The sequence below is a fragment of the Gossypium raimondii genome, chromosome 1 (assembly GCF_025698545.1).
Source record: "Gossypium raimondii isolate GPD5lz chromosome 1, ASM2569854v1, whole genome shotgun sequence".
NCBI lineage: Eukaryota > Viridiplantae > Streptophyta > Magnoliopsida > Malvales > Malvaceae > Gossypium > Gossypium raimondii.
Window position 1 is genome coordinate 39,041,297 of NC_068565.1, and position 14,907 is coordinate 39,056,203.

At 32.8% G+C, this 14,907-nt stretch overlaps 1 protein-coding gene across 1 annotated transcript; it reads left to right on the plus strand.

Annotated features, from left to right (window-relative positions):
* Positions 1-411: 411 nt before the first annotated feature.
* On the plus strand, positions 412-3,536 carry LOC105787009 (uncharacterized). Its single transcript, XM_052633732.1, has 8 exons — positions 412-597; positions 764-847; positions 951-1,031; positions 1,196-1,335; positions 1,491-1,599; positions 1,693-1,762; positions 3,025-3,087; positions 3,208-3,536. The coding sequence occupies exons 1-8, from the start codon at positions 536-538 to the stop codon at positions 3,283-3,285; spliced, it is 687 nt and encodes a 228-aa protein (XP_052489692.1). The 5' UTR covers positions 412-535; the 3' UTR covers positions 3,286-3,536.
* The last annotated feature ends 11,371 nt before the right edge of the window (positions 3,537-14,907 follow it).

Below are 14,907 nucleotides of genomic sequence, written 5' to 3' on the forward strand. Positions count from 1 at the left end.
GCTAGTAATTAACTGACAACTGACTTAACAAATAATATTTATCTTAGGGGGAAAGAGGGAGAGGGATGGGGGAAGGGGGGATAGTGGGAGAGAGGATTTTTATTATTATTTAATATTAATATAAAATTAAAATTAAAATTTATTAGTATATATATTTAAAATAATTATGTATTCTTATATATTTTAAAATTTTATATATTATTATTTTCAACAGTTTTTATATATTTTAAATTTATTATTATATTTTTGAAAATATTTATGTGGTTATATATTTTTAAAAATTTTATAATTATAAATAAATTGAAATTATTTGTAAATCTGTAAAATTTATTTTTAAAATTATATGTAAATCAATATAATATGTATATATAATTAAATTTATTATTTAAAAAAGTGATAGTTGAAAAAAAAAAACAGCCCAGTTGGTTTACCCCAAAACGATGCATCGAGATTTGCAGGCAATCGACAAAAGGGTCAGCGTTGGCGCGGGGAGTGCGTGGTGAGTTTTGGAGGTAAAAAGCCAACAATTTTCAACATGCCTCGTTACAAAGAAGATCCGCCAGCGGTTTGCGTCTATACAGTCTGCGACGAATCCAGGTCAATCCTATCCTTGTTTACTTACCAATTGTTTCCAGTTGAAGAATTCAAGTTCATTTTATTTCACCAACAAATCATCAAAAAGTCCTAAAATTGAAACTGTTGAAGCTAAAATCTATCTTGCCACAAACACAACCAAAAATGAAATTGAATTGTTGGTTGACAGATATTTGATTGTGAGGAACGTTCCCGCGTTGGGATGTGGCGATGATTTGCTGAAACTCTTTGCTAATTACGGAGACGTTGAAGAGTAAGTAAGTTCTCTCTTCTTTTTTATTTTTTCCTTTCCATTTTTAATTATTTGAAGAAAACTTTTGATGATGCTTATGCTCACATTTTGTTTTGCCTTTCAGATGTAAACCAATGGATGCAGAAGATTGTGAGCAATTTACTGATGTTTATTGGATCAAATTTCGACTCATTAGCAATGCCAGGTCATTGAACTTGACCCTTTTCTAACATTTTCCTCCAATAACTGTCACACTGTTTCATGTACTTAGTCAATAATATACCTCTGTTGGAAAGCTAATTTTAATATGCAACCATGCAAATTGGTGAAAAACTGAATATATATTTTGTTAACCATTTAATCCATTAGGTTTGCGAAGAGAAAATTGGACGAGTTTGTGTTCTTGAGGAATCGTTTGCTGGTCTCATATGCTTCTCAATTTGAAAGCCTTGATGACACCAAAGATAAGTTAGAAGGCAGAAGGAAAGAAATCCTTGCAAGATTGAATTGTATGCTTATACATTACTCTAAAAATTTAGCTTTTTGACGTACCTATCTTTTACATATAATTGGAAAAAAGAATGTCCATGTTTCAAATAGGAACTGCTTTCTAGTTGTGATTATATATTCTCATGCATGTTATGTTGTTATGCTGTGATATCAGCTCAAAGATCTAAAGGGCATCCAGTTCATCGCGTGCTCTCTTCCAATGAGGCTCCATCACTTCCTGCTTCATCTCATCATATTCCTGACCAGATTAATAATCGACTGAGGTAGTACGCTGTTCAAGTTCATGTTGCTACTGTCATCATTATTTCCTTTTTGCATTCTTTCTCTAAATAAACTATGGTTTTTCCTCTCCTTAGGGATGTTGGGGATGCAGAGTTCAGGTCTCACAGTAATAATGCTCGAATAACAAGAGTGTCATCTGACAAGGTGTGGAATACTTTCTAACAACATCATCCCAGATTTTAATCCTTTAACTTGTTTACTGTTTGAAAGTAAAAATTAACTCATTTTATTTCTTTCTTCTTCTTCTTTATTACAATTTGACCAGTGAAGTTCACTGGCACTACTTGGTATTCTAGTAGTTGTTTATGACTTAGATGAAGCATGTTGTAAGGCTAAGTTTGTAAATACCTTTCAGCTGCCGACCCCAGTTGAATTAAGTTAGGTCCAGTTGATTGGACAGAGTACATGTCATTCCTGAGTATGTATAATCTTCTTTTATTGTGCATCTGGCTGTTATTATAATGCTTTAATTTAGGGCTTTGTTTGTGTAATCCATTTTGTTGTGACTGAGATGGATTGGGTTTTGTTACTGGTCAAAATGGATTTATTGGGATTACATTTAGGAGCTGATTGTAGCATTTTCCCGTCACCCTAACATAAATGAAATGTCAGAAAGGGTGTTAAAGAGAGAAAAAAGCCTTGCTAATCTTTGGGTGTTTGAGTTTCACATTTTGGTCCTTGTTTTAGACTTACTGGTGGAAACAAACAATAAATTGTTGGAACTTCTTCTAAAGGAAAGTTTGTTGTTACCTTCCATTATTTTCTTTTCATTTTTCTTAATTATTGCTCAGATTTGAATGTAGATGTACGCCTAAAGATCTAGAAGTTTCACTCCTCTTTAAAACAATTGAGCCAAACATGCTAAAGCATTTTGATCTAGATGTTCTTTTAAATTTGTGGGTGTTAGAATGCTCAAGTGTTTGATGGGGTTGCTGAAATGTTGTTTCACTTCTTACCAAGAATAGTTTCTGTCAGTCAAGTACTTTTTATATTTTTATCATTTTTACATGAATATAGTTACGAATATGCATTTTATTTTTATATATGCCACTTATATGGAAACTGCATACTGAGATTTTGAATTGGTTTCAAAATATTTAGTAACTCATATTGGCGCTATAAGTGCTATTATATAAAATATTATTATTGTATATTAACATCTGACTCGAATCAATGCATACGCGGCCGAATAACTAGAAATGAATTAGGTGTTTTATGATTGGAGAAAGTTTAATATAGGTGTTTGTCGGTTAACTGTTGCGTTGTTTTTCACCATTGCTTTCTTTGCTTTTGCTAGAGTTCTTTATTAATGCCTTGGTTGCTATAGTAATATAAGAATATTATACATGGTTGTGGAATTTGTGTGATAAATATTTGCTCTATGCTGATATGGGGACTGCTTTCAGGACTACTTCCCTTCCCAGTCAATGAATCAGACGGTTAAAACGGTTAGGGACAAACTCAATAAGGTGATAAATCTCTGAACTGCATGATTGTCTTGTCTTTAGAGAAATATTTTTAGTTATGTTATATTTTCATAGTAATATGACTTTTTTTTTTAACCTATACTCTACAATTTCTTGCTTTAGATTCAATCAAGCTCTGAACATTTGCAAGCCGGACCTACACCCAAGAAAACACGAGTGGACAATAGAATAAGAATCTGATCAACCTTACCTTTAAGATATGCTTTTCTACAAGTTAGTCTTTCTAGTTTTTGTTAAATTCGCTCTAATGAAATAGAGAAGGAATGGAATGGTATTCGGTGGGAATTGAATAGAGATATTATGCAATTTGGTCGGGTGGAATGTAATAGATGAGGAATAGAGTAATACATCGTTTGGGTTACAGAATATGCAAAGAATAAACAAAAATGTCAATTTTACCCTTTATTATAAAATCATATTTTATTTTAAAATTTATTTTAGTAAGATAATAATTTATTTAATAATTATAAGATATTATTAAAATATTATTTTAGAAAGCTTTATATTACAATTTATAAGATGTTTCATATTAAAATGATATAATATAATATTTTTAATTTATTATTGTTTAATCAACCGAAGCATTTTATATTTTTTCAAGTAGACTTTTTAACAAAATATTAAAATGTTATATTAAAAGGTTAATGATGTTACGATTAACCAAATATATACCATAAATATAACATATTTTGAAGGGTATTTTGGAAAGTATAAAAAAATTGTTTATTCTTTAGAGCACCGAATGAGCCAGGGGAAAGCTCAGAATAGAAAACATTGAATAAACTCTGAATGGTATGGAATAGTGGAAGCGGCCGAATTATGCGCGATTCAGTTGGCTGTAAACTAACATGCTGGAAGTTCAGTCACATGTTTATTTAAGATTAGGTTTTGGTGATCGAATTTTAAAACTTTTTTATGTTATGGTTATACAGCTCTTAACTCCCATTAAAAACAATGGCATTTTAATGTCATATTTGATATGAAAATTTAGAACGAATTTAATTCTTTTATCTTAAAAAAAAAAAAGCTTGCCACAGTCAACAAGTACTTTCCGCCCCTTGACATTTTCACTGGACTTGCAATCACAAGCATGGATAACATCACCACCAAACTCATACAGTCTTTCAATATCGGGCATCACACATGCGACATTTTCACTGTTGGCCATAACTAGCCAGCGACAAATGTATTCGAACTCTGTCTTGTTTGAGCCACTTGTAACAACAGCCTTGATCCTTCACAAACCATTGCTCTTATCATATTTAGCTGATAGTATCGAATTTTAAGCTGACAAATTTTGCAGTTTTAAGCGAATTTGTTGCGTGAAATTCATCCAAGTCAGCTTTACTCCCAAATCGAACAGAAAATTCACAAGAAAGCAATGCACACAAGGTATTTATATAACACCCCTAATCCGTATCCGTTACCGGAATAGGGTTACGGAACATTACCGGAAAATTTTAACTTAAAACATTCAATTTCAACCATTTTGTAAATCATGGCATAATTCAATCAAACTAATGCATAACGTCCCTTATTCGAGGCCTTAGGAACACTTTAGAAACAATTCAGGACTAAATCGGAAAAATTTAGAACTTCATGGAAAAAGATAGAATTTTTCACACTGCAGGGGTCACATGGCTGAGAGACACGCCCGTGTCTCAGGCCGTGTGGACATTCGAAGTAGGGACACAGCCATGTCCCAGCCCGTGTAACTCTTTGACTTCGATCACACGGCCAAGCCACACACCTGTGTGCCAGGCCTTGTAACTCTCGAAATGGCCTCACACACCCGTGTGCTAGGCCGTGCAACTGCCTGACTTGCAACCTTTTGAAAGCTACAGGGGACACACAGCCGTGTGTCACACACAGCTGAGACACACGACTAATTCTTAGGCCGTGTAGACAAGAAATAGGTCAATTTCAAGCCATTTCTTTCACCCAAACCATGCTCACACCTACAAGCCATTTGCACATATATTCAAGCATTCAAAATGTACCTAAAACATGCATAATAAAGCTAAATTACTATGGTATCTATCCATACAACCAATATGCCAAAAGGCACCTCTATCATAAATCTTAAAATCAACCTAAACACAAACATGTTTGGGCATAAATCAACCACACAACCACAAATCATCATGCCAATACATAGCACAATTGACCATATGTCAAACCACATCCACATATACCAATTTGGTCATTCAAAACATATATTTACTTGACCATTTCAACATCAACCATCAAAGCATTAAAATGTCAAAAGTTCATAAATCAAAATACCACATTTACAAGCCAAACATAATGGTTATTTCATCAAGCACAAAACACTTATACATGCCATTATAATCATGACTCAAAACATCAAAATCTACCTGTATAGTCGTTGGATAGTGTGATAGTTCTTCGACGAGCTTCCAAACCGATCGAGTTTTTGATAATCTATAAAACATAGAAAATAAACACAACGTAAGCATATAATGCATAGTAAGTTCGTAAATCATGAACAATGCTTACCATTTCAATGCATAAGCTTAAAAGTAAACATGAATCAATCCAACATAGCTTGGTACAAGCCTAAGCATCATCAATAACACAAGTTAGTGATTAAACACATAACTTAACAATACCATGACATGGTAAGATAATTTCCATGAACTTAATAAATATGAATTCATGCTTCTCATGACATGACTATACACAAATTGCTCATCAAGATATCATACCTTTCTATAATTTCATAGTGTAGACAAATGGAACCCTTTTCGGTTCATCCATTTCATGCCCGTTGAACCACTTAGAATAATATCGGATACATGGGAAGCTCACACATAGTGTGCTAGCACATGGCCGAAACCATTCATTTCTTTTTCCTTTATGCAAACGCTCTTACGAGCCATAAATGGGCCTGCTCACACAAGATGATGGCCGGAACATAGCTACATGATGCCACTCACACGAGCTGACGAGTATCCACAACAAATGTTGGAACTCAGCCATCGGTAAGACATTCAGGACCAACACTCGAAACATGGTAACCCTAATGACATGTCATTTGTATCCTATATATTCTTAAGGTTCAAACGGGGCTCGATAATCGTCATAACATCGTTGGATTTTCCGTCGAAGCATAATATGACAATTAACATAATAGCATTTAAATCAAATACATTAAAACGCTATTTAAACTTACGAACTTACCTCGATCACAAGAACGATGAAATAGGATCGATTAGTCCGACACTTTATCTTTCCCTCGATCTAAGTCCGTACGAGGCTTAACTTGATCATGCACATAATAATTCAATGGGTGAACCTAGCATGCTCCCATGGTTTCTTTACTTTGAATTTTCGGTGAAAAAGAAGTGAAAAGATGATAGCTTTTGTCTTTTCTTTATTTTAATAACATATATTCATTAAATTACAACTCTAACCTTAATTATTAACCTTTAAAATCACTTAATTAATGTCCATATTTGTCCATAAAATATATCAATAGTATAATTACCACATAAATCCCTTAACTAATTAATTTCATAGTCATTTAGTGCCTTTAACTTATAGAACTTTCATTTTGCACCTTTTACTATTTAGTCTTTTTCACCAAATTAAACATGCAAACGATAACATTTCTTAACGAAATTTTTATACGATACTACTAACATGCTGACATTAAAATAATAATAAAATAAATATTCTCACATCAAATTTGTGGTCCTGAAACCACTATTTTGATTTCAATGAAAACGAGCTGTTACAGTTTAAATAAATGCTTTGAAATATATTCTATAACTATGAATAGGATGATTACAAATGAAAGGGGATGACTCTATTTATAGTTGAGCTCTTTCAGATCCGTAGTACAGATTGAGTTATATCAATGGTTGAGATTAGTGTCTATCTACAAGATGAGAGTCCTAAGGGATTTAAACTCTATACAAGCTTATCCCGTAGGATTTACAATATTCACCTTGGTAACTCTAGTTTTAATTGTATGCTTCATTGGGCCGAGACTTCAAGTAGATAAGTTTTATCTACATGTTTCACAAATCGAGCAAGTTCAAGTGGTTCAAATGAGCCTCATTTAATCAATTGAATTCCATGGGATGCTTCATGTGCATTTGTCACGAGCTTTGATCCGTAGCTTGTGACATTCTCCCCAACCTATTCTCGCGATGCCTTCTTTGCATACTCAAGATGACACTAGTTTGACTCGTATTGGAACCACCTCAATGCCTTAACTGATTCTTGACTAGCCACATTGTTGGGTAGTCATTTCCCTCGAAACCTTTGCCTCGACTTGTGTCTCTGTCGTTGCCTAACTCAAGCTGTTTCTCTTTTTTGCACATCTCATTCGCAAGAGCCCACTGCTCTTACTTGCCCTCATTTTGACTTGCCTCGATCAGGATCCCCTTGATCTTCACAAATAGGCTTAGACATGCTCACATTGAACACCGGGTTAACCTTTAGTATTGTCACTGTAACACTCCTAACCCTTATACGTCACTGGAACAGGGTTACGGAGCATCACTAAGATTTACAGATCAAATACAGACAATTTCATATCATTACTCATTCATATCATAAACCTGTAATAATCAATCATATTGTCCTTATATGATCCCTCGAAGCCCAAATTACACATTAGAATCAAGTCGGGACTAAACTAGTTACTCAGAGAAATTTTCGCGAAACTTTAAAATTTTTCTTGGTGCAAAGGACACACGCCCATGTGGCCAAGTCGTGTGGCTCACACGGTCAAGAGACACGTCTGTGTCTCAGGCCGTGCGGGCATTCGAAGTAGAGACACACAACCGTGTCCCAGCCCATATCCAAATTAGAGTGCTTACTAACTTGGGTCACACGGCCAAGCCACACGCTCGTGTACTAAGCCATGTGAACAATTCTTAACATTCTGTTTCTCAATTTTTAAGATGCAGGGAACACACGGCCAAACCACACATTCATGTGCTAGGCCGTGTGTGCGTCTCTGCCCGTGTGGACAAAAATAAGTCATTTCTAAGGCCACATTTCTCACTCAATTTGTCTTCCACCTACATCAACATTTTAACATATTCACAAGCCAAAACCAAACATTCAAATCAAGCCAAAACCAAGCCTTAGGCATAATATATCATCACATATATTTAAGTATCCAAACTTACCTATTTAACCAAAATCACATGTATGCTTATTTATATCACACATATTAACTCAATCAATTCAAACATAACAACCATGATAAAGCCACATATATATACATATCAAATATGTCCAACTCTAGCCATTCCAATGGCTAATTACAACCAATAACACACATGCCATCATTGGCCAAATTCAGCCTATACATGCCATTATAACCAAAATTAATTTGCTATATATATAACAAAAAGCCCAAGGGATAGTGTGATGTGGCTCTGACCAGCTTCCAACCTTAGTGAGCTTTCGAATTACTATAAAACAGAGGAAATAAAATAGAGTAAGCATTTAATGCTTAGTAAGTTCGTATAACGGGAAATTAACTTACCATTCAATAGCATTTAAGGTAAGTATATATGACATGCTCAAATTAATTTGGCCATAAGCCTAAACACATATCCTCATCAAACATGTTAGTAATGTAATTCATATAATAACTCATAATCACAAATGTACATAATCATCAGGCAAGTCTCATACACGTGTATTTTTCATCTAATTTTTTTAACATAACATGTAACATCATTTTCATGTAATTCTGACATATATGGGTAATAATTCATTTCATCCTTATATTGTCTCATGTCAGAACTTTACCCGTTGAATCATTTAAAATATCAATGGATACACGGATAGTACACACGAAGTGTACAAAACTGTAATTCGTCAATTCATATTCGAGAGTGCTCATATGAGCATATAATTGGGTAGCTCTTCCGAGCCATATATCAGGAAGCTCATGTGAGCCATATAACAGGAAGTTCAAGCGAGCCAACATCGGGAAGCTCTGGAGAGCCATTAACGGGAAGCTCATAAGAGCCATTTATCGGGAAGCTCTGAAGAGCCAAATAATGGAAAGCTCCGAAGAGCCAAATAATGGAAAGCTCGTGAGAGCCAAATATCAGGACACTCAGAAGAGCTGCGGTGTGTCCACAACATATGTAGGATCACAACCAATCGGGATGCTTCGAAGAGTTATTAACGGGAAGCTCGCAAAAACCATATAACGAGAACCTCATAAGAGTTAATAACGAGATGTTCTTTCGAGCTGTGGTGTGTCCGCAACACATGCAGGACTACAACCAATTCGGGAACCCTATATCCATCGAATTTCATTTATTCAAACGGGACTTAATACTTGTCGGGTATATTTGGATATATGTTCAATACTCATATATGGCAATTATACATTCCACATACAAAAATATTCAATTTAAAACACTTAAATACACAATTTAGTTACATGAACTTACCTCGACAATTGTTCGTGGATTTGTAATCTACTAATCCGATACTTTTTTCTTTTCCACGATCTAACTTCGTATTCGATTTATCTGGATCTATACGAATAGATTTAACATTAATTCATATTTAATTCAATCCAATTCACATTTTTATCAAAATTACCATTTTACCCCTATACTTTTGGTTAATTATAATTTCATCCCTAGGCTCGGAAAATGAAATTCATGCAATTTAATCCTCATTCCAAGTCTAGCCAATTTTTACATGTAACATTAGCAGCCCTTGTATTCCACAAAATTTAGAATTTTTCCATGAATTTTACATCTTTTCAATTTAGTCCCTAAATCATAATTTCATCAAAATTCACTTTACAATAGTTGTTTATCTATCAACAACCTTCTATTTTCTACCATAAAACTTCATAACTCATCTATATTAATCCATGGCAAAACCCTAGTATTTTTTTATAAATTTGTAAATTAATCCCGGAGATAGCTAAATTAAGCTATTACGATCTCGGAAACATAAAAATCATTAAAAACGAGACAAAGATACTTACCCAATTAAGCCAAATAAACTTGCTTGAGTTCTTTTCTTTTAGCTAGGGTTTCCATGTAATTTTTTAGGAAAGATGATGAGAAATGATGATATTTTATTATTTAATTAACTTATCATCTTTTATTATTTCAACTTTCTAATTTAGTTCTTTTCTTTAATTAATTTTCCATTGATGATTAATCATACTTATCTATTAACTCCTCTTAATGGTCTATTTTCCATATAAGGACCTCAAAATTTTTAATTCCATAGCTATTTGATCCCTTTAGCTACTAGAACTCAACTTTTGCATTTTATGCAATTTGGTCCTTTTTATTAGATTAAACATGAAATCAGTAAAATTTCTTAACGAAATTTTCTTACAATATTTCAATCATAATATAGACCATAAAATAATATTAAAATAAATTTTCTTCTGAGCTCAAATTTGTGATCCCGAAACCATTATTCCGATTTTACTGAAAACAAGTTGTTACAGTCACTAACTCTGGTTTGTAAGTCTCTTGGCTTACCTCTTTCAGGACTTTGAAAAGGCCCATGTGTCTTTGCCAAGCCAACAGCAAGCCATAATGTAAAACATTAGGAAAATGTTTAAGATGTACTTCGCTCGTAGCATTTACTCGATTCGACTGCCTAATTTGCATCACCACTTTTCCCATAATTTTGATGCACAACCCACATATTTCATCGGTGGTAGTCCCACTAATAACTCAATAGGCTTTCCACTGATTTTTCGCACTTCTATCATTTCCAAAGGGGTCTTCTTAGCACTCCGATCTACCAAGTAGATATTCTTACCACAATGAACATCCTTAACTAGTTGGATTGCCGACAGTACCTTAGTTCCACCTTTTTCATCATGACTCACCGGCACAACACATTGTCTATAATGACTTAATTTTTAATGGTATCAGAAAGTGCGATTTTAGAACCCTATTTCCGTAAATCGAGTCCGTAAATATTAAATACTAATATTTATGTGTACAATATATTGTTACATCAAATTTTGGTCAATAAATTTGTCACATTAAATTGTAAAGTCCAATCACTATAAGTTTTTAATTGACCAAAGGCTTGAGGACTTAAATGACAATTAACCAAAAGTCTAAAATGGTAATTAAACCATTTCCCATGGAAATTGGTGGATGGTAATGAAAGAACCCACTAAGTATGTTTAAAGAATTATTAAGTTAAAAAAATCATGATTCGTTTAATTAATCAATTTAGTTCATTCTTAATCTTACTATATATGTAATAACCCGTTTTTTAGTGGTGTCAAAAATAGTGGTTTCAAATCTCATTTTTGATGAGCGATTCACTAAATAATATTATTTAATACTTACGAGTCTAAATTAGAAATATATTGAGTTTTGGTATAGTAATTTTGGTGAATTTATAGCTAATTAAGGTAAAAGGACTAAATCATAAAATGGTAAAAGTTTAATTGCTATAGATTTTAATTGGCTAATTGAACAATTATGCAATTGGACCAAATTTATATATTGAATAATGGAAAGCGATATAGGAATGCACTAACTTAAGTTAAATATGTTTAATATTAACTAATTAAGGTTTAAGTAAATAAATTAAGATTAATTGATAATTAATAATTAATTTAAGTATATAAAGGAAATTAAAAGAAAAAAATAAACATTCCTTCTTTTTCTTTCAAAGGTTGAATGTTAGAAGAAGGATACCCTTACCAACATTCAAACTTTAGTCCTTGATTTGGTGAGCAATTTTTAGTTCGTTTCTTGTAATTTTTATGTTTTTGAGGACCTGAGAGCTTGATTTAGCTCACCCGTGTACCAATTTGTTAAAATATTAAAGTTTTCAAAAGTTTCCATTGATGATTTCTTGAAGTTTTTGGTGTTAAATGATTAGATTGTAAGCTTAGATGTGAAAAAGGACTAATTTGTAAAGTGAAATTTGTTAGTTTTGAACATAAAGACTAAAGTGTGAATATTTTGAAATTAATATGAAATTTCTATAAATATAGATTTTAGAGAGTTGTAGAAGGATGGAATATAGATCAGTTTGAAATCGAAGCTCAATTTGAAAGTTATAACAATTTTGATTTTAGGGACTAAATTGAATAGAATGTAAAACTTTAGGAACATCTAAAATGAAATTGAACTATCATATGCATAAAATAGAATGTTATAAAGTATTTGGAATTGATAATTGAAATGAATCATTATTATAGATCGAGATTGAACTAACCGATAGGTAATCGAAGAAAGGCAAAAATTATAGATTAGTCCCTGACTTCTTGTTATCGCAGTTTCTACTAGGTAAGTTCATATGGTGTAATTATGTTTAATAATAATATAAAAATTTTGAATTATGAAATTATTTGTGTAAATGTAATTTTGAATGTGTTATGATTTGGTACAAAAATGTGAGATATGGACTAAACTGTAAAGAAATGTTCTATGATGGGATGATATGTATATGATGACTCTACAGTGATTTAAATGATACGGATACAATATTTATGACCATGTGAACTTAGTACGCGATTAGGATATGATTGACATGCCAATAGGTTTAGTTGCGCTTTAGTACAGGTTTAACACTTTTATGCTCTTTGTTCAGTACTTTGGTAATCTCTAATCAGCACTTCGGTGCTCTCTACTTAGCACTACGATGCTCTCTGGTGTGGCGTAGTTACCTGTGTATCCAAATCTTTTTATTGTAGTTCGTCAGGCTACTTAAATTAAGAAAAAGAGGAACGAAAATGATATGTTACTAGTTTAATACTCAAACGGTTATATGATGATTAAGTGATGAAAATGCTTGTAAATTGTGGAACTTATGTGAATGTACTAAATCAAATAGCGTATTAAATGTTGAAATGCTCTGCGATTCAGTTATATAATGAACTCACCTATTTGTTGTGAATTGCGATGTTAGGCTTATTATGTCTCATTAACTAGTTTGATACATTTATTTATAAATCAAGGTAAGTTATTGTTTCAATACCTATGAGCTTACTAAGTATCCAAAATACTTACTCTGTTTTTGTCGTCTTTTCTATAGTTGTTAACTTACGGGATTGGTCATCTTTTCTATAGCTGTTTAATTATTTATCTATTTTGCTACAGTATTTCCAGTCCAAATGTTCACACGTCTGGTGGCAATTAAGAGGGGAGGAGAGGGTTGTGTAAGTAGGCTGATTCAAGCTGGGCCAGGGCAAAAAATATCCTACCCGAGGCCCGGCCTATTTAGAAAATGAGCTTTAATTTTTATCCAAGCTCATTTTTCAGGCCTATAATTTTTCCCAAACCCTCCAATTTTCGAGTGAGCCTTTAGGATTGGATGGGTGGACTGGTCCATGATTAGGTTTACTTGTATGTAGTAGTTGGGTTTTTAGCCTTTTGCATGTGTGTATATTTTGACTTCTGAGATGGTGAGAGAAATGGGATTTCACTTTTCAGTTCCAGTCCTTTTTTCTTTTGGCATAGGGTGGGTCGTGGGGGAGGGGAGGAGAAGGTTGTGTAAGTAGGTTGATCAGGGCGGGGCCTAGGCCAAAAATCCTACCTAAGGATTAGCCTATTTAGAAAATGGGCTTTAATTTTTGTCCAAGCCCATTTTTAGGGCCTATAATTTGGCCCAAATCCTCTCATTTTTTGGACAGGACTTCGAGCCTGGATGAGTGGTCCGACCCATGATCAGGTCTAGTTGGACCAAAATTGATTGTCTGATCGGTTTGACCACTGGCTGGGTTATTAAAATATTGATTTTTTAGTCACAAGTGGTACCTAAATTATTCTTCTATTACCCATTTTACACAAAATATTATATTCATTAAAAAATTTCAACCAATAATAATCTGCCACATCATATAAACTTAAAAATATATTTTTTTAATTTTTAATTTTTAATTTTAATTTTTTTCTTTTTCTCTCTCCTTTTTTTTCTTCTTTTATAATGTATGGCAATACTAGCGGTGTTCGAAATTCGCCCTCCTGATGTTGAGATACTGGCAATTAATTTTGTTTTCAAACTTCATCGTCTTCTTGCTCGACTTGATGAGATCGAAAAAGTTATTTCATCAATCAAAACCAATGCTTTCATAACTAGACTAGAATGGTTGATTGAACCGATTAGATCGGGAATTGATTGGGATATCTGTTCGAAGATAAGGGTTGAACCGATTGGCCTGCAAATTGATGCAGATTGGTTGAACCAAGCTAAAAAAGCAATTGATCCAGTTTTCTCTAATCTTATTTTTTATTATTTTTTAATATTTTATTTGATTAGACTAGAAGAATTGATAAAATCGAGAATTGGTGGCTTGACCAGTTCGACCAATAGTTTAATTTTAAAGAAATAAAGAAAAGAAAAACTATATATATAAAAGAAAATATTTTTTATCTTTTTTGCCACATGTCAACTTTTAATTGGTTATCTTTTTTAAAAATAGACTTAAGGTTTAACTAATGGTTGAACTAATAGATGTACTAATTTGGAAAAAAAAGTAGTTTAGGTACCACTTGTAACTATTTAGGTACCAAAATGGAGAAAATGCATGTTTAGGTACCAATTTATTGGTTAAGTTTTTTTTTTTTAAATAGCCTTAATGGTTTGACTAACAGTTTGATTAAAAGAGTTACCAACTTGGGACAAAATGTAATTTAGGTACCATATGTGACCAAAAAAGAATTTAGGTACCAAAATGGGAAAAATGGTGTAGTTTAAGTACCAATTTGAGAGTTAAAACCTTAATATTTTATAATGCTTAAATATTATAGTAATTTTTAACATATATAATATATATTAAATATTATTTGT

Excerpts from the sequence above, each read along its gene's own strand:
- LOC105787009 (XM_052633732.1), top strand. The coding sequence starts at position 536 with ATGCCTCGTTACAAAGAAGATCCGCCAGCGGTTTGCGTCTATACAGTC. Across the intron at positions 598-763 it reads ACAGTCTGCGACGAATCCAG|ATATTTGATTGTGAGGAACG; the intron begins GTCAATCCTATC and ends GTTGGTTGACAG. Across the intron at positions 1,336-1,490 it reads AATCCTTGCAAGATTGAATT|CTCAAAGATCTAAAGGGCAT; the intron begins GTATGCTTATAC and ends CTGTGATATCAG.